The following is a 25089-nucleotide window of genomic DNA, read 5'->3' as shown; positions in this document are numbered from 1 at the left end:
TGACTCCACTCATATGAGGAATTTAAACATGTGGACAAAGAGAACAGATTAGTGGCTACCAGGGGAAAGGTGGGGTGGGGGGTGTGCACAAAGGGTGAAGGGGTGCACCTACAACACGACTGACAGACAATAACGTACAACTGAAATTTCACAAGATTGTAACCTATCATTAACTCAGTAAAAAAAAAGGCGGGGGGGGGCGCGGAATAGTCGAATGAAGTTCAGTGTAATGTCATTAACATGGAGAAAGAGTCAAATAGAAAACATGAAACATATCAAACTGTGGTTGTCTTTGGTGAAATTATGGCCAACTTTTTATGCTTTTCCATACTATTTAAATTTCCATAATGAGCCTTTATTTTATAATTAGAAAAAAATAATTTTCCACTTTCTATGGTTAAAACTCTTTTAGATGCCTAACTGGAAATAACAAGCAAAAAAGAATAGTAAAATGGCTTGTGTAACTGGAAAGGTTGACATTTGGAACTAAACACTGAGGCTCCAATTACACCATCTGGGCTTTGTCTCTTTTCTCACTTCTACTTGTCTCTTCTTGGCTTCATTCTGTAAGTGTATTCTCCCCATGCAACAAGTAAGTTGGCTACCAGCAAGTTGGCTACCCAGACTCCTATCTCTCAGTTTAGATATCCCCAGTGGAAAGAGATTCTTCCTATGGTCATATATTAATCCCACAGAAGATTCTGATTGGTCCTGCTTAGGTCATATACACACCTTGGTACTTGTTATTATGGCCAAGGTGATGAATACTTTGACTACCCTGGAGCACACGCTCACTCCTGCTTTTGCAGGAGGGTACAATATTTAACAGATCCACTAGGAGCACATGGAATAGGAAAGGAGAATATGCTGGGTAGACAAAACCAAAACTGTCACTACCTGCTCCCTCGTGAGATTGTTAGGATAATTCATTGGGATGGTTAATGTAAAAACACTTTCTAAATTGAAAAGTTCTATGCAAACATGAGCCAGTTTTTAAAAATCTGATTCTGTTAAATCAGATTATAATAAGATCTTCAGTGTGTGCATATGTCAGTCTGTCAGTTTCCTTCATTATACAGAATGGGAATAGGGCTGCTGGTCATCATTTCATACTTCCCAATTTTAAAACTGCAGGAGATGCTCAGTAGCCCAGGTGATTACATTTCCTAATGTAAAAGGAGAAAGGGGGCATTATTTTGCACCTTCTAAGTAGTAAATTTAAGAGGCTCCAAATATCAATTATTCATCAGATTCTCCTTGCTTTTACAAAAACGTGTATTGGTAAATGAATAGTGATGGAGATTTAGTGCACTGGAGCAGAAGCATCAATAACTTTGCATATATTGCTGAAAGTTAACACGTGTTGACTTTCAGAACTGCTATATTCAAAGTCCTCCTCTTTTCATACATGTAAATGCGGTAGCACTGAATCAGTATAAAATCTCTAAGGCTGATTTATCTACAAGGTCATTTATAGTCTTAAAATATTATTTTCAATGATTGCTACTTTGCAGACTAACAAAAGAGCTACTGCTATTGTTGGTCCAGTTTAATAAACAACTCTGAAAAACTTTTTAATGGACTGAAAAGATGAAAGTGACTTCTTAAATGTTATTGTCAACTCTCAGGGCTGGTACTTTTCATAACAGAAAGCAATTAAATCACTGTTTGTTATACTCTTAATGGTGTTAGGATTTTAAAAAATAGAGAACCTACTGTTGGTATTAGAAGTTGTAACAGGAATGTCTGGGTACCATCATCTTATCTTCTGAATCCCTGCATTCTGGTAAATATGGTTCCCTAGTACTTTTTTTTTTTTTTTTGGAGGAATATTGGTCCTAAGCTAACATCCATTGCTAATCTTCCTCTTTTTGCTTGAGTAAAATTGTCGCTCTGCCAGTCTTCCTCTGTTTTATGTGTGATGCCACTGCAGAGTGGCCTAATGAGCAGTGCTAGGTCCGCGCCCAGGATCCAAACCTATGAACCCCAGGCCACCGAAGCAGAGCATGCGAACTTAACCACTGTACCACTAGGCTGGCCCTGGTTCCCTAGTACTTTAAGAAGTACTGCTTTTCAAAAGTGCAGAGGTCATTATAAATCATTTCAACTATTGTCAGATTCTTTAGGCCAGTAAGAATGATCAGATAATCATTTTCATTCATCTTTCTTGAAAAATAGCATCAGAATAACCAAAAGAGAGAAGAGAATCACTTACAGAAATAGCTGATTATTCAGGACTAAATCTAAGGAAATTGTTATTTGAGATGGTTTACTCAAACTTGTGTTGTGTTTGCTTGTTTGAGGGGTCAAAGCTTGTGTTATAAGATTTATCTTTGAAGGTGATGATGTTGCCAGCCCATGCAGGTTGATAACACACATTTCTCCCTACATCTAGCTACGTGGTGAACATAGGTCTGATCGAGAAGCTTTGTGGCTGCTTCCTCTCTGTGCAAGGCCCAGTGGATGAGAACCCCAAGATGGCTACATTTCTGCAGCATGCCGCAGGACTCTTAGATGGAATGTGCACACTGTGCTTTGCTGTCACCAGAAGGTAAGGCCTCTATTTGATGTTGATCTGGACTCAACTATGGAAACATCTCTTGAATTTTGCCCATCTTAGGGTCATTTTATAGGGATATAGGTGGTCATCTTGGCCTCTTTTCCTCTTTGTCCTACCTCTGTCCTTACTGGCTTCCCATATTGAGACTTGTCTTCTATTTCTCATTTTCCCTGGCTACATGCTCCTGTCAGAGCCTTTTTTGTTGTTGTTGGTATCATAAACATCATTGCTGGAAGAGACCTTAGAGGTCATCCCTTCCCTCCTCCACTGAGATCCAGAGGAATCAAGTGATTCTCCTTGAGTCAGTGATAAAGTCAAGACGGTCAGCCGGGCCCTCGGCGCAACACAGCACAGCCTCACAGTGCCCTTGATCATGTTCCCATCTTCCAATTACAGCCTCCTAGGTTTGTTTATTTTCCCCTTTGTCTCTTCTTCTAAGGTTCCTCCATGAATAAGGGAAGGGAGCCATCCAAAAACAATAGCTCCCTGAAGTCACACATGACCCATGGACATGATTATAGCCAATGTGCTAGGGACTCTACTGGCCTGGTTGGCTCTTTAGACCCCCTACCCCACCCTGTCGACCATCCTCAAAAACAGTTTTCTAGGCGGGGCAGGGTAAACCACCCTCGTGTTCTTTTCTCTCCCCTCCTACCATATAAGAATAATTTGCTATAGTGATTCAGTGTTTCTGGTAGGAATATGACATATCCCTCAGGCATATTGAGGATGTTCAGTAAAATAATTTTATTACAATTAAATTCTAAATAGCACTTCATACAAATTATGTATTTTTTAGGGATTTTTCAAGAAGAAAACTATTTGAAACTTATAAAGCCTAGCTGCTTAAAGAAATATCCATCCATATGCAATGTACATAGAATGCAGTGACTATATTCAGAATATTTTAAAGGAGAGAGTTTGTTTTCCAAAAGGAACCTCCTCAACACGTTTTTAGTCTGTTATGCATAGGACCCCTAAGCCCATTTATTCTTTCTTACTAGTACCCAATCCCTCCACTCCCAGTCACATTTCTAGGAAGATTAAGACTGTCTGAGTGTCAAGGAAGCCAAGTATGGCCTGTATTCCGTGTTCCAATTAGTCTCTTCCTTCTAGAAATGCAGACAGAGCCTACCTTCGAGGGATTAGGTGAGAACTAAGGAAGTAGCTGTTTGTAGGTCTGTGAACTAATTAACATTGGGTGGTACCACTCTGCAAAGAGATTGGCAGAAGTAGCAGGGCTCCATCTGGGTCATTGGCACCTGCCAGCTTGGAGATGGCTATGCTGCCCAGCTATTTCCTGTACAGTAGCCAGGCCACTCCCTGGGAGGTATCCTCTCACCTAGGAGACCCCTTCTGACACTGGCTCTTTTGTATACACAGCATTACAAACCTGCCAGCATCTCAAGTCTTTGTCACCTGTACTCTTTCCCTGAATCCAGATGAATATCACACACATAAGCATTTCCATATGTGATACAGTTTGTGGGCTTCAGCTTTCACTTACACACAGATTCACTCACTTGAAATCTGTAGAACTTGAAAGAAACTTAAAGGTCATTCACAGCCACTCATTTTTATAGGGAAGGCAACTGAGCCAAACTAACTTGAATTAGAACCCAAGATTCTTACCTTGGTGCTCCGTCCTACATGCTTGACTTTCTATTATTCAAAATGTGGGAGCATATATTTAATTTTTTTGAAGATTTTCTCAATTACGTATATAGAAAACAGGATCCTCTTCTCTTTAACACACACAGTCATGTCCTTGTCCAGTAGACATTGAGTGAGCATCTGCGCTATGCCAGACACAACACTAAGTACTAAAGATCCTGCCCTCAGGGAACCCAGAGTCTGGTGTGGAGTCAGGCTTGTAAACTAATAACTATCCTAATAGCTGCAGCAGGAGAGCATGTGCACAGAGAAGGAAGTAAAGCAGTCCCAGAGGAGGTCAAGAAGGGCTTCAATGGACTAAATCTTAAAGGATCCAGGACGACAAGTGGAGGGATGAATACAGTTGAGAAAAAGGGCATAATATGTGCACTGTATGATATAGCCGATATTATTGGTGCCTTTGGCCCACCTGCCAACTACTTCCTGTATTTCTCTGCCTGAGGATATTCTCTGGACAAGTAGCTGTTTGTTAGAAGTGCAGAAGAGTTAACACCCCCAGGAGTGACCCTCCAACAAAAAATGAGTGGATAATATCCCAGCTCTGCTAACCCTCTGTGGGACAATCCTGAAATGTGTTCTGTACAGTCTCTCAGAGAGAACCCACTAGTAATTAATTCATTAATACATCCTTGATTGGCTTTTCTCCCTTCCCCCTTTCCCTTCTCCACTTCTTCACAAATAAACTACTTGCACCTGTATCGTTATTTCAGAGTCTGCTTTGAGGGTAACCCCAAACCAAGAGATATGGATATACAAGACATTGTCTCATGTTCAGTTTGATGTAGCTGTACAATAGGGTGACTGTGAGGAGTGGCAGGAGATGACGTATTAAAGGAGCTCCATAAGTGTTAGCTCTTGGAAGGCAGAAAGGGAGACAAGAGTTTGATGTGTTGCACTAGAGTTGTGGAAAGCCGTGAAAATTGTTTAAGAGAGAGTAACAGGATCAGATTTCTGTCACAGAGTAATCACTCCTGGAAAGTGGAGAAGTGACTGGAATGGCATGAGCCTAGAGGCAGAAAAAATAGTAGAGAGGCTCTTGCATCTTCTAAGTAAGAAATGTTGGACGCCTATGGGGACAAGGGAAATAGAGAGGAGCAAATACATTAAGAGGAGACAGAGTAAATGTAAGGGAGATGGCATAGAGTTTGGTGACAAGGAGGTAAAGGGATGGGAGGAATCTAGAATGACTCCCAGGTTTCTGACTTGAAATTTTTGAGTGGTAGATGGTATAGTCTCCAAATTAGGGAATATAAGCAATTTTCCACAGAGGAAATGTGAGTTTGGTCCTGTACCTGCCTAAGGGCTATCCAAGTAGGCCAAAGTCTATATATATATAAAAACCATAGTGTGTATATGTAAAATGAAGTACAATTGTTTCCATGTACATATACAGTTGGATTTTAAATAAATCAATGATTAACTTATGGTGGTTTTTAAGAATTCTTAATCCATTTTTTCCCAATATAATTTTCTTCTCCAACCTCAGTTGCTCAGCAAATTTCTGTTAGTAGGCCTTCCTATAAAGGCAGATTATTCTAGAAAAAAACGTTGAGGTGGTTTCCTGGCTTAATTTACCTAGGAAATTCTTACCAGTATCAGAATTAGCAGTATCTTAGCTGCTTCTCTGAAAGAAATGAGGAAAAGTGACCCCTGATTGCTGTTCTTCTTTGCATTCTTCAGTCTTCCAGCATTTCCTGAAAACCACCAAACCACAAGAATACAGACAGTTTTTTCTACCTCTTCAGATTTAGTTTACCTCTAATATTTACAGACCATTTCATACTACTTCCCATTTCTTTGTGGAAATTCTATTTCTAAACTATAAACTACAATGACCTGTTGAAAGCACTTTGTTACATGTGTTAAATAGAGTTTCTGTGCAAGGTCACATCTGTGTCTGGGGAGAAAGGTAGTGTGGTTATTGTTATATTGGAGTAATTCACATAATGCCTGTTTGGGCTACCAGGAGAAGCCAGCCAGAGCCAGAGAGTCAGGAAGACTTGTCCTCAAAGCCCTTTTGTGACCAGCAGGAATAAAAGACAAAGAGGCGAGAGAGGCCTTCAAAAATTGCCTCTTGTGAGCTGGCAGACCCTGAGATAATTAAGTACACTAATTGATAGCACAGGGCTTTGAGTAAACACTTTGCAGGCTGCCAGTGGCCTGGCCTTTGTGATGGTGATTACAGCCGGTCTGCCTTTGAGATACTCTCCTATTGTGCCTTTAATCTTCTAATTTTTACCTAAGTTTTCTGAAAGACAATTTGGGTGTCAGAATTTTTGTTGTTAATCTTAGCTTCCACGTTGGGGACAAAAGCACTAACTGATGATTTTTGTACCAGGCTTGGTTTTGAACAATTAACTTGCATTTCTTTAAGTAAAAATTGAAATTGTAATCTCTGGTGAAAGGATTAATTTTATGTTAGGATTACTCCAGAATTTTAATAAGGGAATTGTTCACAGACTATAATTCTTAATCACAAACCAAATTCAACAAAGTGTAATAGGACTTTCAGAAGTGCCTATTTTTTTGGCCTTTACTGCTACCAGTTTTCTGTTCTTGGTACTATAAGAAGTAAAAAGAAAAGGATAGTTTTCAGACCTCAGGGAAACAACTCAACTGCCATAATTGGCTGTGGCTCACTGAGGCCCTCTTAAGGTGCTGGTTTCTTAGCTGAACTAATAGGATCAAAACAGTAATGAGTGATTATAAATTGCAACCAACATAGGCCTTTCACTTAATCAGAAATCATTTACCAGATTCATAATTGTACTAGGCACTATAGCAAGAGGGCCAGGAAGCAGTGGGTCCACAGTAAAAGAATTTACAATTCTTATGAATGCACAGAAGAAAGAGAGGAGCTTGTAAAACCTAGCTAATTATGATTGGCTGAAGATGACTATTCTGAATTTTAGAATATTTTTACACAGAAAGAACTGTGTTATTATATGTATTTGTGGTTTTCATTTTCATATCCATAAACTGTACTAACAAAATGAGTACTGGCCAAGATCCCTGAAAACCTGTGTCCTAAAAAGATAAGAATGATTTGTAATTTAGCCCATTAATTACGTGGATATAAATGAGTGCTTCTCAACTGTTTAAGGGTGCTTGAAAACCATTTGTTCAAGCAAAGGTAAACTTTAACTCTGCCTGCGTGAATTATTCATTCATTCATTAAACAAATATTTATGTAGCACTTGTTCTGTGCTGGGCCCTGTGCTAGGCTTGGGAGAAAGCAGAAATGACTCAGACATCAATTGTGTTGTCAAGGACTTGTAAGCTAATAGAGGAAAGAAGATGCATATACAAATATCCATGGTGTAAGCCGGAGAGTGATACAGAGGAGAGAAGATAAGACACAAAAAGCACTTAGCAGACTGCTTGGTACATAGTAAATGCTTACTAAATATTGGTTACTATTATCACATCATCATCGATGAAGCTCATGGGAGGGAAAGATCACTCTTATTTGTAGGAATTAGCTGTTTTCTAGAGCAACTAAAACATAACATGGGCCTTGAAGGATAGGAAGAGTTGGAACATTTAGAGTTGAGAAAAAGGTAGACCAAGAAAATATGAAGAATATATAGAGTACTTTCACTGGATTTTGAGATGTATGTAGTGGTGATTTTAGTACCCCCCAGATTGTTATGAGGGTCAAATGAGATCATAAATGTAAAATTACTATGTGAACCACATAAATGATTTGCTGAGATGTGATGGTGGTAGTGGTGTCATTAAAAGCCTTTGATCAGGGAAGTGACATACTGAGAACCATATTTTGGGCACATTAATCAGGTATCATGTGAAGAATGTACTAGAGGGGAGGTAGAAAGTGGAAAGAATCATTAACAGTCATCTTGGCAAGAGAGAAAAGGAATGGAAAAGAAGAATTTTTTAAATCCTCTCATAGTCTCTCTTTTTGTGTATGGTATCACCGGTCTTCCAGGCATCAGGCTCTAAACATCATCATCTCTATTCCATCTCTCTTCCTTTTACCCCAGATCTAATATGCTGTCACAGTCTGTTGACTGGAAGGAACCTTACAGTCACCTTAATCCAGTCTTCCATTCAGGTTTTGATCTTTTCAGTAACCTAATCCAACCTGTATTTGAATATCTCCATTGACAGGGAACTCATTACTTACTAAGGGAGCCTATTCTGTCATTAATCAGTTTTATTGCCTGAAAAGTCTCTCTTTATACCAAACTCTAATCTGTCTCCCTACTGTTACCTCATCCTACTTGCTCCTTGGCAGCATACAGACTATTCTGACTTGACTCTTCTCCCTGAACTTCACTGGTCTCATCCTACCATAGAGTCTCCTTTGCTTTTCTTCTCCTTGTTCCAGTTACTATGATGATGTAACAAATTACCCCAAAACTTAGTGATGAAAAAAACAATCTGTTAATCTCTCAGATTCTGTGTGTCAGGAATTCTGTCAAGAAACAGAGAGAATGGCTTATCTTTGTTCCACAGTGTCTGGGCCTCAGTTGAAAGACTTGAGGCTGGAGGTTGGAATCATCTGAGTGCTTGTTGACACATGTCTGTGGTTCATGCTCACTGTTAGCTGGGGACCTTTCCATGTGGTCTCTCTACTGAGGCTGATTTGGGCTTCTTGATAGCTTGATGGCAGGCTCCAAGAAGGAACATCCCGACAAGTAAGAGAGCCAGGTGGAGACCATATCACCTTCTATGACCTAGCCTCAGAAGTCATGCGGCATCACTTCCACTGAATTCTGTTTGTTAAGGCAATCACAAAATCCCACCCAGCTTTAAAGGGAGGAGAAATAGACTTTACCTCTTCATGGGAAATATAAAGGTTCTAGAAGAGTATACTGGACAGAAATATTGCTATGGTTATGTTTGAAAAATAGAATCTGCCACATTCCAACCTACCCTAAACATAAATGTGTTCCCAATATCCTGTTATCTGTCTTTTATTTTCTCTGCAGTCTCATATTTGATACTGTCATCCTGTCTCTTGGCATCATCTCTGTTGGCTCTCAAATCTTTTCTTGTCATTAGCCACTGTCCTTGGACAGCAGACTTGCTGGTATTGGGAGATAGGGAATGAACTAAATGAAATAGGGCTAAGCAAGTGGAACAAAAGGAAGTGACACTTGTTGAGCACCTTTTATGTGCCCAGGGTAAGTGCTCCTCATAAGTTATCTCCCAGCAATCCTGCCAAAGGAGCATACCAGCCTCTAGGCTGATAAGGAAGGATGACCGTCTGCATCCTTCAGGTCTGGGAAGTGAGAGCATACAGGAGCAGGAACCTCTGGGCTGTCTCTATATTCACAACTGGGCAAATGCTAGTAATGAGATTCCTGAAAGATTCCTCCTAATGTGGAACATGGATAAAGAGAACAGATTAGTGGTTACAGAGGAGAAGGGGGTAGAAGGGTAGGCAAAAGGAGTAAAGGGGCACATATGTCTGGTGACGGATAGAAACTAGACTATTGGGGGGGGGGCCAGCCCGGTGTTGTAGGTTAAGTTCATGTGCTCCACTTCGGTGGCCTAGGGTTCACAGGTTCAGATCCTGGGCGTGGACCTATACACGGCTCATCAAGCCATGCTGTGGCAGCGTCCTACATACAAAATAGAGGAAGATTGGCACAGATGTTAGCTCAGGGACAATCTTCCTCAAGCAAAAAGAGGAAGACTGGCAAAGGATGTTAGCTCAGGGCCAGTCTTCCTCACACACACACAAAACATAGATTATTGGTGGCGAGCACAATGTAGTTTATACAGAAACTGATATATACACAAAGTTATAAATCATTATGACCTCAATAAAATAATTTTTTTAAAAGATTCATCCCAGGTGGTAATAAAGCATTAGTTGACTTACAGGGACAGAAAGACAACCACTTCATTGCTACAGTTCCAATTGTGTGTCCACTCTGTGCTAGGCACTATGCCAGAGAAAGGGAGCTGTCTGAGCCCTAGCCCGCAGTGCCAAAGTTTAGGGGCAGCTTCACTGACTTACTACTCCCAGAGGGGATAGGGTATAATGAAGGAAGACTGTCAGTACAGGTGCAGGCTCACCAGCCTTAGGGCAACAGAGTATGTCCAGGATACACTTGCAGTTGGATTCTCACTGGCTCTACGACTTTGAGGGGCAGGATCTCAAGAGGAAAACCCTGTGTAGTGTTGTGTTGAAAAGCACAGATTTAGGAGTCAGAAAAATGTGGATGCCATTTCTCCTCTCCTAGTTCTGTGACCAGTGGGCAGATTCCTTAGCTTTTGAAAGCCTGTTTCCTCACATTATAAAAGTGAATTTGATTATTCTTCCCTCACAGGATTGAACAGGGTATGGGCAAATGAAGACTAACACCTCTGTCACCCTGACCTGTTGCCTAAGGTGCTATTTTTAATATATATTTATTATACCCAACTTGGTTCCAAAAAGATTTGAGATGGCTTACAGAGTATATACGTTTTTTATTTTTAAAAAGATGAAAACATTAGAAAAAAAGAAAATATGTAGGAAAAAGTAAGTCAAGGCTTAGAAGTAAGTAAAATTAAGGCAGAAACTACATTCATAACAAGGCCCTGATAGATATTTCTTCTTCGAATTCCTTCTAGCAACTTCTACCAGAAACTTGTATTTAATATGTTAGATTCTAAGCTAATTGGCTTTCATCAAAACATGGCTCTTCCTCCTATTTTATTCTACTCATGATTCTAGCCATCTGATCAGATTTTAAGAGACAAAACCATAGTTATCTATTAAGTTCTGTCACCCAGAATCCCAATCCAGTCCTTTCCAATTCAATCAAAGGGGTGCTTGCCTCAGGAATATGAGATGGCACCTGCCATTTATACCTCTTACTTGATATTTGTCTACTCCTAGTTTACTGGTTCCCTTGTCCTGTGTATATGTTTTATGTCTTCAAATGAAAAGATTCTCTAAGGAAAGAGACTAAATATCCTAGCAGCTCCCTCTCAGGTACCTAGCGTCAGGCTAGAAACAAAATAAGAACCCAGGAAATAGCTGTTGATTGGCAGAGTTAGCAGATACCAGTGTGTACCATTGACCTAAATGAGGACTGAAAAAGGATGAAATTTATAGAAATGGCTGTTAAATCCTATTTTTGATTATAAGAACTAACTGCATGTGTTTAGGATGGGAAGAAAGTGAGTGACAGGGATCTGAAATATAACTTTCAACGATAAGGGAGGAAAAAGACTTAGCAAATTACCTGCCTACCAGTTCAAGTAAGGAAACAGTGTTGCTTGATTCCCAATGAATACACTTCAATTTTGACTGAAGTGACAGGAGTACAATGTACACAACCAGAAAGATTTAGTCCTGTTCCACCACAGTACACTACTCTAGAAGTAGTAATTACAGTAGCACTTCTAGAGTACTACATTCAGTGAGGAGATTGAATCAGTAATTTAAAATCTTCAAACAAAGAAAAGCACTGGACCTAATGGCTTCAGTGGTGAATTCTACCAAAGTTTAAAGAAGAACTAACACCAGTCCTTCTCAAACCTTTCCAAACAATTGAAGAAGAGACAACACTTCCTAACTGGTTCTGAGGCCATCATTACCCTGATATCAAAGCCAAAGACACTACAAGAGAGAAGATTACAGACCAATATCCCTTATGAACAATGATGTAAAAATCCTCAACAAAATACTAGCAGACTGAATTCAACAGCATACTAAAAGGATTATACCCCATAATCAAGTGGGATTTATTCCTGGAATGCAAGAATGATTCAGTATATGAACATCAATCAGTATATTAGGTCACAGTAACAGAATGAAAGAAAAAAACACATGATCATCTCAATACAGAAAAAGTATTTGACAGAATTCAACACCCTTTCATGATAAAAACACTCAACAAACTAGGAATAGAAGGAAATTACCTCCACATAATAAAAGCCATATCTGAAAAACCCACAGGGAGTATCATGCTCAATGGTGAAAGAATGAAAGCTTTTGCTCTCAAGAACAAGGAAAGGATGCCCACTTCCACCACTTCTATTCAACATTACTGGAAGTTATAGCCAAAGCAATTAGTCAAGAAAAAGAAATAAAAGTCATCTAAATTGGAAAGGGAGAAGTAAAATTATCTCTGTTCACAGATGATGGGATCTTATACAGGCATACCTTGTTTAATTGCACTTTGCTTTGTTGCTCTTCACAGATATTGCATTTTTTCCAAGACTCTCCAGCAGCAAAAAGATTATGACTTTCTGAAGGCTCAGAAGATGGTTAGCATTTCTTAGCAATAAAGTATATATATTCTACTGGGGAGGGTTCATCCTGAGCTAACATCTGTTGCCAACCTTCCTCTCTCTCTTTTTTTTTTTTTTTTTTAAGATTTTATTTTTTTCCTTTTTCTCCCCAAAGCCTCCCGGTACATAGTTGTATATTCTCCGTTATGGGTCCTTCTAGTTGTGGCATGTGGGACGCTGCCTCAGCGTGGTTTGACGAGCAGTGCCATGTCCGCGCCCAGGATTCGAACCAACGAAACACTGGGCCGCCTGCAGCGGAGCGCGCGAACTTAACCACTCGGCCACGGGGCCAGCCCCTCTTTTTTTTTTTTCCCTTCCCAAAGCCCCAGTAATAGTTGTATGTTCTAGTTGTAAGTCCTTCTAGTTCTTCTATATGAGCTGCCGCCATGCATGGCTACTGCCAGACAAGTAGTGTCGTTCCGTGCTCAGGAACCAGACCCACGCCACTGAAGCAGAGTGTGCCAAATTTTAACCACTATGCCATCAGGCCTAGTGTATTTTTTAATTAAAGTCTGTACTTTTTTTTAAGACATTTTGCAATTGCATGCTTACTAGACTACAGTATAGTGTAAACATAACTTTTATATGCACTGGGAAACCAAAAAATTTATGTGACTCACTTTACTGCAATATTTGCTTTATTGCAGTGGTCTGGAGCCAAACCCAAAATATCTCTGAAGTATGCCTGTATGTAGAAAACCCTAAAGATTCCACAAAAAAACTGTTAAAACTAATAAATGAATTCAACAAGGTAACAGAATACAAAGTTAACTCACAAAAATCAGTTGCATTTCTATACATTAACAATGAATAGTCTGAAAAGGAAATTATGAAAACAATTCCATTTACAATAGCATCAAAAAGAATAAATTACTTAGGAATTAACCTCACCAAGAAGGTGAAGTTACATGTACAATGAAAAGTACAAAACATTGCCTAAAGAAACGAAAGAAGGCATAAGGGCCAGCCCAGGGGCACAAAGGTTAAGTGCGCACATTCCAATTCAGTGGCCCGGGATTTGTCAGTTTGGATCCCGGGTGCGGACATGGCACCTCTTGGCACACCATGCTGTGGTAGGCATCCCACAGGTAAAGTAGAGGAAGATGGGCACGGATGTTAGCTCAGGGCCAGTCTTCCTCAGTGAAAAGAGGAGGATTGGCAGCAGTTAGCTCAGGGCTAATCTTCCTCAAAAAAAAAAAAAAAAAAGGCATAAATAAGTGGAAACACACCACATGTTCATGGATTGGAAGACATTATTGTTAAGATGTCATTACTACCCAAAGCAATCTATAGATTTCTTGCAATCCTTATCAAAATTCCAAGGACTTTTTTTGCAGAAATAGAAAAACCCATCGTAAAATTCATATGGAATTTCAAGAGACCTCAAATAACCAAAATAATCTTGAAAAAGAAGAACAAAGCTGGAAGACTAACACTTCCTGGTTCAAAACTTCCTACAAAGCTACAGTAATCAAAATAGTGTGGTAATGGCATAAAGACAGACGTATGTAACAATGGAATAGAATAGAGAGCCCAGAAATAAACCCTCACATATATGGTCAAATGATTTTTGACAAGGGTGCCAAGACCATTGAATCGGAAAGGACAGTCTCTTCAACAAATGGTGCTAGGGAAACTGGATATCCACAAGCAAAAGAATGAAGCCGGACACTTACTTAACACCATAACTCAAAAGGGATCAAAGACCTAAATGTGAAACCTAAAACTATTAAAATTTTAGAGGAAAACATAGGGCAAAAGCTTCACAACATTGGATTTGGCAGTGATTTCTTGGATATGACACTAGGCACAGGCAGTAAAAAACAAGTAGACAAATTGGACTGCATGAAAATTTTTTTAATTTGTGCATCCAAAGGTAATATCAACAGAGAAGAGAAGCAACCCAGAGAATGGGAGAAAATATTTGCAAATCATACATCTGATAAGGGATTAATATCCAGAAACTATGAAAATCTTCTAAAACAACAACAAAAATACAACCCCATTAAAACATGAGCAAAGGACTTGAATAGGTATTTCCCCAAAGAATATATACAAACGGCCTATAAGCCCATGAAAAGATACTCAACATCATTGATCGTGGGGAAATGCAAATCAAAACTACAATGAGAGGGGCTGGCCCAGTGGCATAGTGGTTAAGTTCACATGCTCTGCTTCCATGGCCCAGGGTTCGCGGGTTCAGATCCTGAGCATGGACCTACACACAGCTCATCAAGCCATGCTGTGGCAGCATCCCACATAGAAAAGATAGAGGAAGATTGGCACAGATGTTAGCTCAGCAAACAAAAGCAAAAACCTACAACGAGATACCACTTCACACCCATTAGGATGACTGCTACTTAAAAAATAGAAAATAACAAGTGTTGGTGAAGAATTGGAGAAATCAGAATACTTGTGCATTGGCGGTGGGAATGTAAAATGGTACAACTGCTGTGGAAAACATTATGGCAGTTCCTCAAAAAAAGAAAAATAGAATTACCATATGGTCCAGCAATTCCACTTCTGGGTATACCCAAAAGAATTGAAAACAAAGTTTCAAAGACATATCTGCACACCCATATCAGCATTATTCACAATAACTAAACTGTAGAAACAACCCAAGTGTCCATTAGTGGATGAATGGATAAACAAAATGTGGTATATACATACAATGGAATATTACTTAGCCTTAAAAAGGAAGGAAATTGTGACACATGCTACAACATGGATGAACCTTGAGGACATTATGCTAATTGAAATAAATCAGTCACAAAAAAGTAAATACTGTATGATGATTCCACTTATATGAGGTATTTAGTCAAAATCATAGAGACAAAGTAGAATGGTGGTTGCTGAGGGGGAGGGAGGAATGAGGAATTATTGTTTAATGAGTATAGAGTTTCAGTTTTACATGATAAAAGAGTTATGGACATGATTGGTGATGATTACACAACTTTATGAATATATTTAATACCACTGAACTGTACACTTAAAAAGAGTTAAGATGGTAAGTTTTATATTATGTGTATTTTACCACAATAAAAAAGGGGGGGGGGGGAATAATGCCCCTGACAAAGATACCTAAACCTTAATCCCCAGAACCTATAAACATGTTACCTGACATGGCAAAAGAGATTTTGCAGAAATGATTAAGGATCTTGAGATGGGAAGAGTATCCTGGATTATTCAGGTGGGCCCAATGTAATCACAAAGGTCCCTGTAAGTGAAAGAAGGGAGCAGCTAAGTCAGCATTAGAGAGGGATTTGAAGATGCTACACTGCTGGCTTTGAAGATGGAGGAAGGGGCCACAAACCAAGAAATGCCATCATACTTGAGAAGCTGTAAAAGGCAAGGAAACAAATTTTCCCCAGCCTCCAGAGGGAACACAGCTCTGGTGACACCTTGATTTTAGCCTAGCAAAACCTCTTTTGGATTTCTGACCCCCACAACTATAAGAGAATAATTTTGTGTTGTTTTGAGCAACTAGCTTGTGATAATTTATTCCAGCAGCGATAGGAAATGATATACTCACCTGCCCCTATTAAACTGTAACCTCCTCTAGGACAGGTCCTCCTTGACTTTGCACATCACAGGTGGTCAGTCTTCCTGAAGCACAGGTACTTTGGCTTTTTAAATAGAGAGTGTCTGACAGATCATCATGCCCCTGTGCTCACCACAAAACCTGATGAGTGATAAGACTGGATGCAGATCAGCTGTCCCAGAATATCCCAGTACGTAAGAGCCCACAGCTGGAATACCTCTAAGAAATAATTTACTTCTCCTTGAACAGTGAAGTTCACATCCATCACTGGGAAAGATAATAATTTAATCCCACTCACTCCCAACACTAGACCTTTGAGTGGAGTTCTCTGGGTTCTGGGGCTAAAATGGGAGGTTCTCACAAGATGCCTTAGGGATTCCAGAACTAAAAGAGTGAACAAAACCAAATCCAAGAAGCTAGGAGAGCAGTCTAGAAGATCACCATCACTTAAAGAAGATGAGAGTGGATGTTACCAAGCCAGAAATCTGGGGACCAGGGAGACAAGAGCAAACAAGCCAAGAAAAAACAGGTGAAATGGGGCTGCAGGGTCTGGAACTGTCACAGCTGCTTTTTTGGGCCAACTAAGGACTGGTACATAAGTGGTCTAAAATAGCAAAGATGGAAGGGCTTACACAAATCATTGCTCTTTTTTTGCCCAGTTATACTCTCCTTTAAGGCAAAGTAGGGTTTTCAGATACTGTGCAGGAGTATTGATGGCCCAGTTATAGTTTTTCCTAATTGAATCTAACTTTTAATGGACAGAAATGAATATAAAACTAAGATCTCTAGTCCTAGAAACCAAACAAAAACACTTTAAAATCTGGTAAAATTGCAAAGATCTCAGAGTGTTATATACAAAATTTCAGATATGATTTTTCATATCTTCTGTGTATTTTTAGAAGAAAGCTATAACCCATGCCTGATATGAATAAGGCCTTTTACTTTTTTATTATAAACGCTTAGACTTAAAATGATTATAACTGACAGTTAAAGCCAACAGGAGCTGGTAGGCTGTTCATGGACAAATTATCTGTATTTCAGACTAAATCAAAAGTAAACATTTTGTAAAGTCCGCTTCAGGTCTGCATTAGTCCTGTGGAAGCCAAATGCAGCAGACAAGCCCTCTCCCCACCCCTCTGCCCCATATACTCTATGGGCTCACTTCTTTTCCATGAAGCAATATTATATACATTTTGAATTATTTCCACATCTGAGTTCTTGAATGCTTATTTAATTGATTTTTCTGAATCAAGATTTTTATTTCATCAGGAGAATATTTCAAAAGACCCTGGAATGTGTTGTTTTGTAATCTATGATTATTATTTTCCTAAATATTGGAGTGGGGTAGAGAAAGGAGGAACTATTTTGCTTTCACTTACTTTTTCTTTTTTTGCATTTATTCTTTTGAGTAATATTAATTGCAGTGAGTTCATGTCATTTAATAAATGCGTAGAAAGATTAAGTATTATAAAGTGTTTTAAATGATAAAGCTATATTCCTGAATATCTATATTTGAATATGCTGATAATCAGTTTAAAAACAACACAGGCAGTAGTGGGTGAAGTCAGCATTCTGAATCACAAAGCAGTAAAACTGTTATCACCAGCAATGATGTCACTCATCCCCAAGGTTCTGCAAGCCTATTAGAAATTAGCTTTAGGGAGAAATGTCTTCTGACTTGTCAGTGGTTCTGAAAGGCAGTCAGTGTTAAACAAACACAGACCTCTTTTTGGAACCTATATAATAAACTCAGACACATTAATCTGCACTCACGTCTCTAGTCAGAGCCTGACCTCTAACTCTTATGGCTATAATGGAAGGAAGGAAGGAAGAGCCAACTGACATTAGCTAACAGAGTTTGTATAAAGGTTCAGATGCACCTATGAGCAAATAAATATCATATCTTAACTTTTTGCTTTTATTGAGTGCCATGACACAAAAAAGTGTCTATCCATGAGGATACGAGATTACGTTATAGTCTCTTTGTACTTTGTTTAACAGAGTTCAGTTAATCCCAAAATTTGACTTAAGAGAAAGCATGGAGAGAAAAGAGACCAATTTCTGTTTGCCTGGATGTTTTGGTCCTTGGACAAAGCACTGCCCTTAAAGAGTCAGAAGTCCTTGGCGGTACCCCTGCCTTTGCCACTGACAAATTTATATGACCTAAAACATCTCATCTAATCTCTCTAGGTCTCAGTTGCTTCATGTGTGCAATGAGGAGAACAAAACCTTCTCTACCAATTATGAAAAACTAAGAATGAGATGTGGTGCAAATGTGAATATACTTAGCAGATCCTGCCATATAAATGAGATGACAGTATTTCATAAGAGAGCTGCTTTCTTGAGAAGAGAATAAGGTATACAATGTCATCTCGCATTCTTAGCAATATGAGAAATAGTGCACATTCAGGAGATAAACACTTACCATGGTTATGAATAAAATTCTATATTGATACAACTAGCAATTTAAATGAATAAAATAATCCCTTTGGAAAAAATAAGTTATGAATTAGAAAACTAGACAAGACGCTAGAAACTTGCCAGCCAGCACTTCCAAATTCTTATTTAATTAGTGGTGTTTTTTGAGTGCTTCTAGGCAAGTTAATGAGATAAGCATAGATCTTTTAATACCTCTCTCTTATTCCAGATTCCAGCTGAAAGGAACGACAACAACAAACAAAAAAAAGGAGAAAACTTGTATTAGTGTTAAAAATAGGGAAGGGTATCATCCCATGCCAGAAACATAAAAGACACTGCTGCTCAGTATTGTGCAGATCATGCTAGATTAAAGGAAGACACTAAGCAAGGACTTGTAACTTCCCTTCCTGAGAAAGAGCTGTGTCCCGTGAAGGAGGGCTACTGGCCCACTTGGAACAGCTCTGAGACCTGAGGATTGTCTAGTGGTTAGAGCAAGTGGCTACAGCAGCTGTAGACCTTACATCTTCTCAGATTCAAACCCAGTGGAGAAAAAGTGAAGGCTTCTTTCTAAGTATTTCAGCAAAAGAATCTCCCTCCATTCCATTAGCTCTGACTGTGACATGTGCCATCCCTGAACCATGCTGAATAGCCAGAGAAATAAAATGTAAGCTTACCTTAGGCCTGCACACCCTTGAGCCAGAGTGCATAGGGAGGAGGGCCCAGCTGAAGTACTCTGGCCATGAGAAAGGGAGTGTGGTTCCTCAGAGAGAAGTCTGGGTGCAGCTTCTAGAGACAAAGGGTGAATGAATGCTTGGCAGCCACATTTACTAAAACTGCAGCCTCTTGATCACTAGATAGATGCTTCATGTATACGTGAGTTCAGGAGTGAAGTGGATTTAGCAAACCCTTGCTGACTTTACTATTGATTTTAGGAATTCTTTTGCCACTGCCATTGCTTCTTGCTCATCCATAGCACCGCCTGCCACAGTTGCTAAGCTGACTTCGTGGTGATTTGTATGAAGCTAATCCAGTACTTGCTTGTTCTGGGAAATCTGGCGCCACAACCTGTCCTGCCACTACTCCTTGTTGGAACTGTGCCTTCTAAAGCAGTGAAAGTGTCTCTCTGCCACAGTACACCAACGCACTACTAGGTTTTTGAGGCCTCATGCTTTCCTGGTAGCTGCCTCCCCTGAGATTTCCTTTGTGTATCTAGAAAGGAAGCTATGGTGTTTTTGATCTCTGAGTCTGTGGACTCTGTCTAGTTTGCCCAGACCTACAATCTAAGCAGAGCAGGGCGACCTAGGCTGCAAAGGGCTCATTTGGCACTGCTGCAGCAGCCTTGTCTCTCAAGGGGAGAAAAGGACAAGACACAGTGCACTTGTGTGGCGGAGGGCTGCATTTATTCCTTGAGGTTTCTTCTTACGTTATTACACAACTCAGATGATTTGCTTTTAATGGTCTGCTTGTCTTGTTCCATTTGACCTATAAAAATGCTAACATCCTTTAAGTAGATTTCTCTTAAAGAATTGCATGTTTCTTTGTCAGGTCATACAGCATATTTGACAATAATCGCCAGGATCCCACAGGACTGACAGCTGCTCTTCAGGCCACAGACATGGCTGGAGTTCTGCACATGCTCTATTGTGTCCTCTTCCACGGTACCGTCTCGGACCCCAGCACTGCCAGTCCCAAGGAGAGTTACGCTCAGAACACAATCCAAGTGGCCGTTCAGAGTTTACGTTTCTTCAACAGCTTTGCAGCTCTTGATCTGCCTGCTTTTCAGGTACCAAGCATCGGTTAGGGTTAGTGTTAACCAACCGAGAGTTAATGTTTAGTGTAGATATGATGTGAGATTCTTCTCCTGCTTTGGGGCATAAGGAATAAACTGCAATAAAGGAAATTATAATACATACCAGTTTTTAAGCTACTATCTTCTGGGAACTGTATTAGATGCGCTACATATGCTTTATCATTTATTCTCATGACAACCCCTGCAAGATATTGTTATATGCATTTTACAGATGGAAATGCCGGCAGTTAAATAATTTGCCCAAGGTTGAGCCAGGACTGGTACCCATGATTCTCTAACTCCAAAGTCTATGCCACTCTGTTGCTTATAAACCTTCTGTCTTGATTCTTTAGAGAAAGGCGTTATCATCCCATCAACTTTTAAATATTAAGGAAAGTAATGGTTTCGTGTATAAACAGAACCAACATTAGATAAATTGTTTTGAATGATATGACTTTCTATGGATGATTTAACTGATTTGTGTCCAGTGTAAAGTGCATGTTAAATGTGCAAACCCCTATAAATTAAGTTTTTATAGCTAAGGAAAGAAAAATTGCTTTATGCTGTAACACCAGATTGTCAGGTTAGAAACAAACTTTTTTCAAGTAGGAAATTTAATTTTCAAAAACACTGAATCTTTGGAACAGAGAAAGCCCCAAGGAGTAGACTTTCTCTTTCAGTTTATTAACTGTCAAGTGATTTCATTAAAAAAGGAACAAACTTGGCATATAATGAACCCATAATTTAGATGAATTGCTTTGCTCAGAGTGAAAAGGGTTAGAGAGATACAAATGTATGAAAATGGTGGTCTTTGGCTATTCTGAGATGGAAGAAATGCTCCTGTTTTGTAGCTGATGACAAATGTGCAATTCTTGTCTTCCTGTCATTCTGTTCACAATAGGAAATTAGTGAGTAAGTTGTATCATTGAATTCAATATCTTTCAACTAGGGTTAGTTTATCCATGACAAGAACAGAAAGCTCTTTCTTAGAGAAAATGCTTTTCAGTTTCCAAAGCAATTGAACTAGCCTTAGGTGGTAACTATACAGTATGTAAACTTTTGAGAGTTTAAAGCCACCTAAAATAGGAGATATCTGCTTCAGAAAATGTCGGTAGTTCTTGCCTCTGCGTTAAACATAACTTCTCTACTTCATGAAGACCCAAGCCCATTGTGTTCCATCGGGAAACAGCTTGGAAATCAGGAGATGCTAATTTTATGTCCTCAGAATATGGAGACCAGTCTTCTACCCATCAGCTAGGCCCAACTAGAATGATTTCCTTGTTACCAGGGATTATGAATAGCAAATATCTAAACACTGTCTCTTAGCTTCTAGTTTCATGGGTCTTCTGACCCGGATTTGTACTGCTGTGGAGTACTCCACATCATAAACAAGCATCTATATTAAGTCAGCCATTCCGTCAGTTACTCTGAGTGTCAGGGAGCCCCAGGTCGCTGCTCTCCACCCACCCCTCCTGTGAGCTCTTGTCCTGTGCAGCCTCACTCCAAAGGAGCACCACTAAACTCCAACCAGCCCTGCTCCCTAGTGGCCTTTAGGCACAATGGCCAATAATGTTAGAAACATCAAAAGCTTATCTCTGGAGCCCTTTATGCCAAACTAAGATAAAAACCAAGATTTTTTTCTCTCCAGCTCTTTGCCATATCCAGCCTGAAATGTATCCCCTACTTGAGCCACTTTTGCCAAAAACAGCAGGAAAAACACCAGGGTGACTCAGAAGTGTTCAAGCGATTCTTAGAATCAAATGCCCTGCCTCCCAAGTGGAATGTTCTTTCTTAGCTGGTTCTTAACAGTTCTCCAGTACCTTTCCTTCTTTCTTCTTTGTTTTTCAGCAACTCCATATTTCTCTTAATTCTTTCCTTCCTGTTTTTTCTTCTTTTTTTGTCTCTGTTCTGCCTTTCCTGTCTTATTTTATTTTAGTCAATTTTGCCATCACTGTTTCTCATTCTCTTCTCAGGTGTTGTTCCCAGGTACTCTTTTACCCTTAACCAGTGCGTGGGCTAGGAAAGCCTACAAGGACCTTCCTCCTGGCTGCCATCCTTATGGTGCCCAGGGTCCTGTACATGTTTTTCTCTTACTCCTCATCAGCATGTGTGGGGATCCGAATGCCCAGAATTTCTAGCATCGAGGCCTTTAATACATCTACCTATGATGACCTTATTGTTTCAGTTACTTTTATGCATTTAAAAAACAAACAAACTGGGGAGTGACATCAGCATCGTGGTGGAATGAGCTCTTCCCTTGGACTCTCCCTTCTAAAATACAAGCAAAAGGACATTCAAACACCAACCGAAGACACCCACACGACACAGGAGATGTCTGGGAGACCCATGCAGCCATACTTCTGAAGGTGGTGGTAAGGCTGGATCCTCTGGAAGGAGGTGAAGCTGCTCGGCAGGAGCTCCGCAGAGAGAGAGGGGCCAACTAGGGGAGGTGAGCAGCTGAGGAGAGACGCTGCATTCCCGCCCAGCGCTCCAGCCCCATGCTTCAGCCCCATGCTCACCAGGAGAGTGGTACAGTGAGAGAGGGGCCGGCTAGGAAAGGGGCACGGCTGGAGAGAGGCAGTCCATTCCCACCTGGCACTCCAACCCCGCACTCCAGCCCTACATTCGCCAGGAGAGTGTCATAGTGAGAGAGACAGGCCAGCTGGAGGAGGGGCACAGCTGGGGAGAGGCGCCCCATTCCTGCCCAGTGCTCCAGCCCTGCACTCCTGTCCCGTGCTCCTGTCCCATGTCTGCCAGGAGAGTGGTGCAGTGACGGGGCCGGCTGGGGGAGGACCACAGCTGGGGAGAGACACTCTGTTCCTGCCCAGCACTCCAGCTCTGCACTCCAGCCACATGAATGCTGGGACCACCACACAGAGAGAGAAGCAGTGGCAGGTGGAGGCCCGTGAGTGCCCAGAGCACCACGCAGACAGAGAGGCAGCAGTTGGGGGAGGCATGCAGGTATAAGAAAGTGCTTCTTACCCCACCTGGCACTCCAGTCCTGCTATCACCCAGAGCTCCACACAGAGTGAGAAGAGTAGGCTGGGAGAAGCACAGGGGAAGGAGAGCACCCCTTCCCCTGCCCAGTGTTCCAGATCTGCCATCAGCCAGAGCACTGCACAGTGAGAAAAGCAGCCAGTGGCTGGAGCTGGGGAGCCCCAGACCGTGCTGGGCCCAGAATACACAGTGCCTGATCCTCACCCAGTGGAGGCACATGGTAGCAGCGGCCAGATAATAACGCCACTCAGAGGCAAATTTCACACCATAAAGCAGTATGAGAAAGTGTATTAAATCTCCAGACCAGAAGGAAAATGACAAGTACCCAGAAACCAACCCTGAAGACACAGAAATCCATAACCTAAATGACAAATAATTCAAAATAGCTATCATTAAAAAACTCAACAAGTTACAAGAAAACACAGAAAGACAAATTAACGAATTCAAGAGCTTCCACACAAAAGAGATTGAAACTTTAAAGAAGAACCAAGCAGAATAGTTGGAGATGAAAAACACAATGAATAGTATTAAAAAACATCTGGACTCCCTAAACAATAAAACTGACAATATGGAAGACCAAATTAGCAATTTAGAAGACAATGCTATAGAAATGCTTCAGATGGAGGAGAAGAGAGAACTAAGACAAAAAAGAAATGAAGAAGCTCTCAGAGAAATATCTGACTCAGTTAGGAAGTACAACATAAGGATTATAGGTATTCCAGATGGGGAAGAGAAGGAGAATGGAGCAGAAAGCTTGCTCAAAGAAATAATAGCAGAGAATTTCCCAAACCTGGGGAAGGAGATGGAAATCCACATGAAAGAGGCTACCAGAACTCCCAACTGTGTTAATGTAAAAAGACCTACTGCAAGGCATATACTAGTAAAGCTGGCAAAAGTCAACGACAAAGAAAAAATATTAAGGGCAGCAAAGCAGAAGAAAACTTACAAAGGAACCCCTGTCAGGCTTTCAGCGGATTTCTCAGCAGAAACCTTAAAGGCTAGGAGAGCGTGGAACAATATATTCAAAATTCTGAAAGACAAAACTTCCAGCCAAGACCACTCTATCCAGCAAAAATCTCCTTCAGATATGATGGAGAAATAAAAACTTTCCCAGATAAACAAAAGCTAAGGGAGTTCATCACCACAAGACCCACCCTACAAGAAATCCTCAAGAAGGCCCTCATACCTGAAAGGAAAAAAAAAAAAAAAACCAGGAAAGGGGCTACAAAGCTGTGAGCAAGGAGATGAATAGGTAGGCAATAATCAGAAAATGGCAGCTCTCTATCAGATCAGGTTGGTAAACACTTAATTCTTACATCAAGGATAAAGAAAAGGAAAACACCAAAATAAGAATAATCTCATCATTTTAACCATAAACTCACAACACAAGATGGAATAAGATATGACAAAAATAACTTACAAGGCACAGAGGAAAGGGACGGAATCAGTATAGTCTAAGGAAATAAGAGGCAATCAGAAAATGGACTACCTCATCTTCAAGACTTTTTATACAAACCTGATGGTAACCACTAAACAATAATTAGAACAGAGACATATACAATAAACAAGGAGAAAATAAAGAAAACCAACATGGAAAACTACCTAATCAAATCAGTAGCCCAATATACATGGGACAAGAAACAAAGGATATACAGAAGAACCAGAAATTGTGCGATAAGATGGCAGTATTAAGCCCTCATATATCGATAATCACTCTGAATGTAAATGGACTGAATTCTCCAATCAAAAGACACAGAGTGGCAGGATGGATTAAAGAACAAGACCCAAAAATATGCTACCTCCAGGAAACACACCTCAGATCTAAAGATAAACACAGGCTCAGAGTGAAGG

General features: G+C 40.3%; 1 protein-coding gene across 8 annotated transcripts in view; it reads left to right on the top strand.

Moving 5' to 3' along the window:
• LOC124233091 (S phase cyclin A-associated protein in the endoplasmic reticulum) overlaps nt 1–25089 on the top strand; it is a 486817-nt gene that overhangs the window by 425693 nt on the left and 36035 nt on the right. For all 8 annotated transcript variants that reach the window (XR_006886969.1, XM_046650197.1, XM_046650193.1 and 5 more), the window contains 2 exons: nt 2396–2551; nt 19998–20235. Coding sequence is in view for 7 of the 8 variants with exons in the window: in XM_046650197.1 (XP_046506153.1) it covers nt 2396–2551; nt 19998–20235 (394 nt within the window). In the remaining variant the exon portion in view is untranslated. The remainder of the gene's footprint in view (nt 1–2395; nt 2552–19997; nt 20236–25089) is intronic.

The sequence above is a fragment of the Equus quagga genome, unplaced genomic scaffold (assembly GCF_021613505.1).
Source record: "Equus quagga isolate Etosha38 unplaced genomic scaffold, UCLA_HA_Equagga_1.0 153_RagTag, whole genome shotgun sequence".
NCBI classification, from domain to species: Eukaryota; Metazoa; Chordata; class Mammalia; order Perissodactyla; family Equidae; genus Equus; species Equus quagga.
The sequence above is the reverse complement of the archived record's forward strand: the minus strand, read 5'-3'. Positions and strand labels throughout refer to the sequence as shown.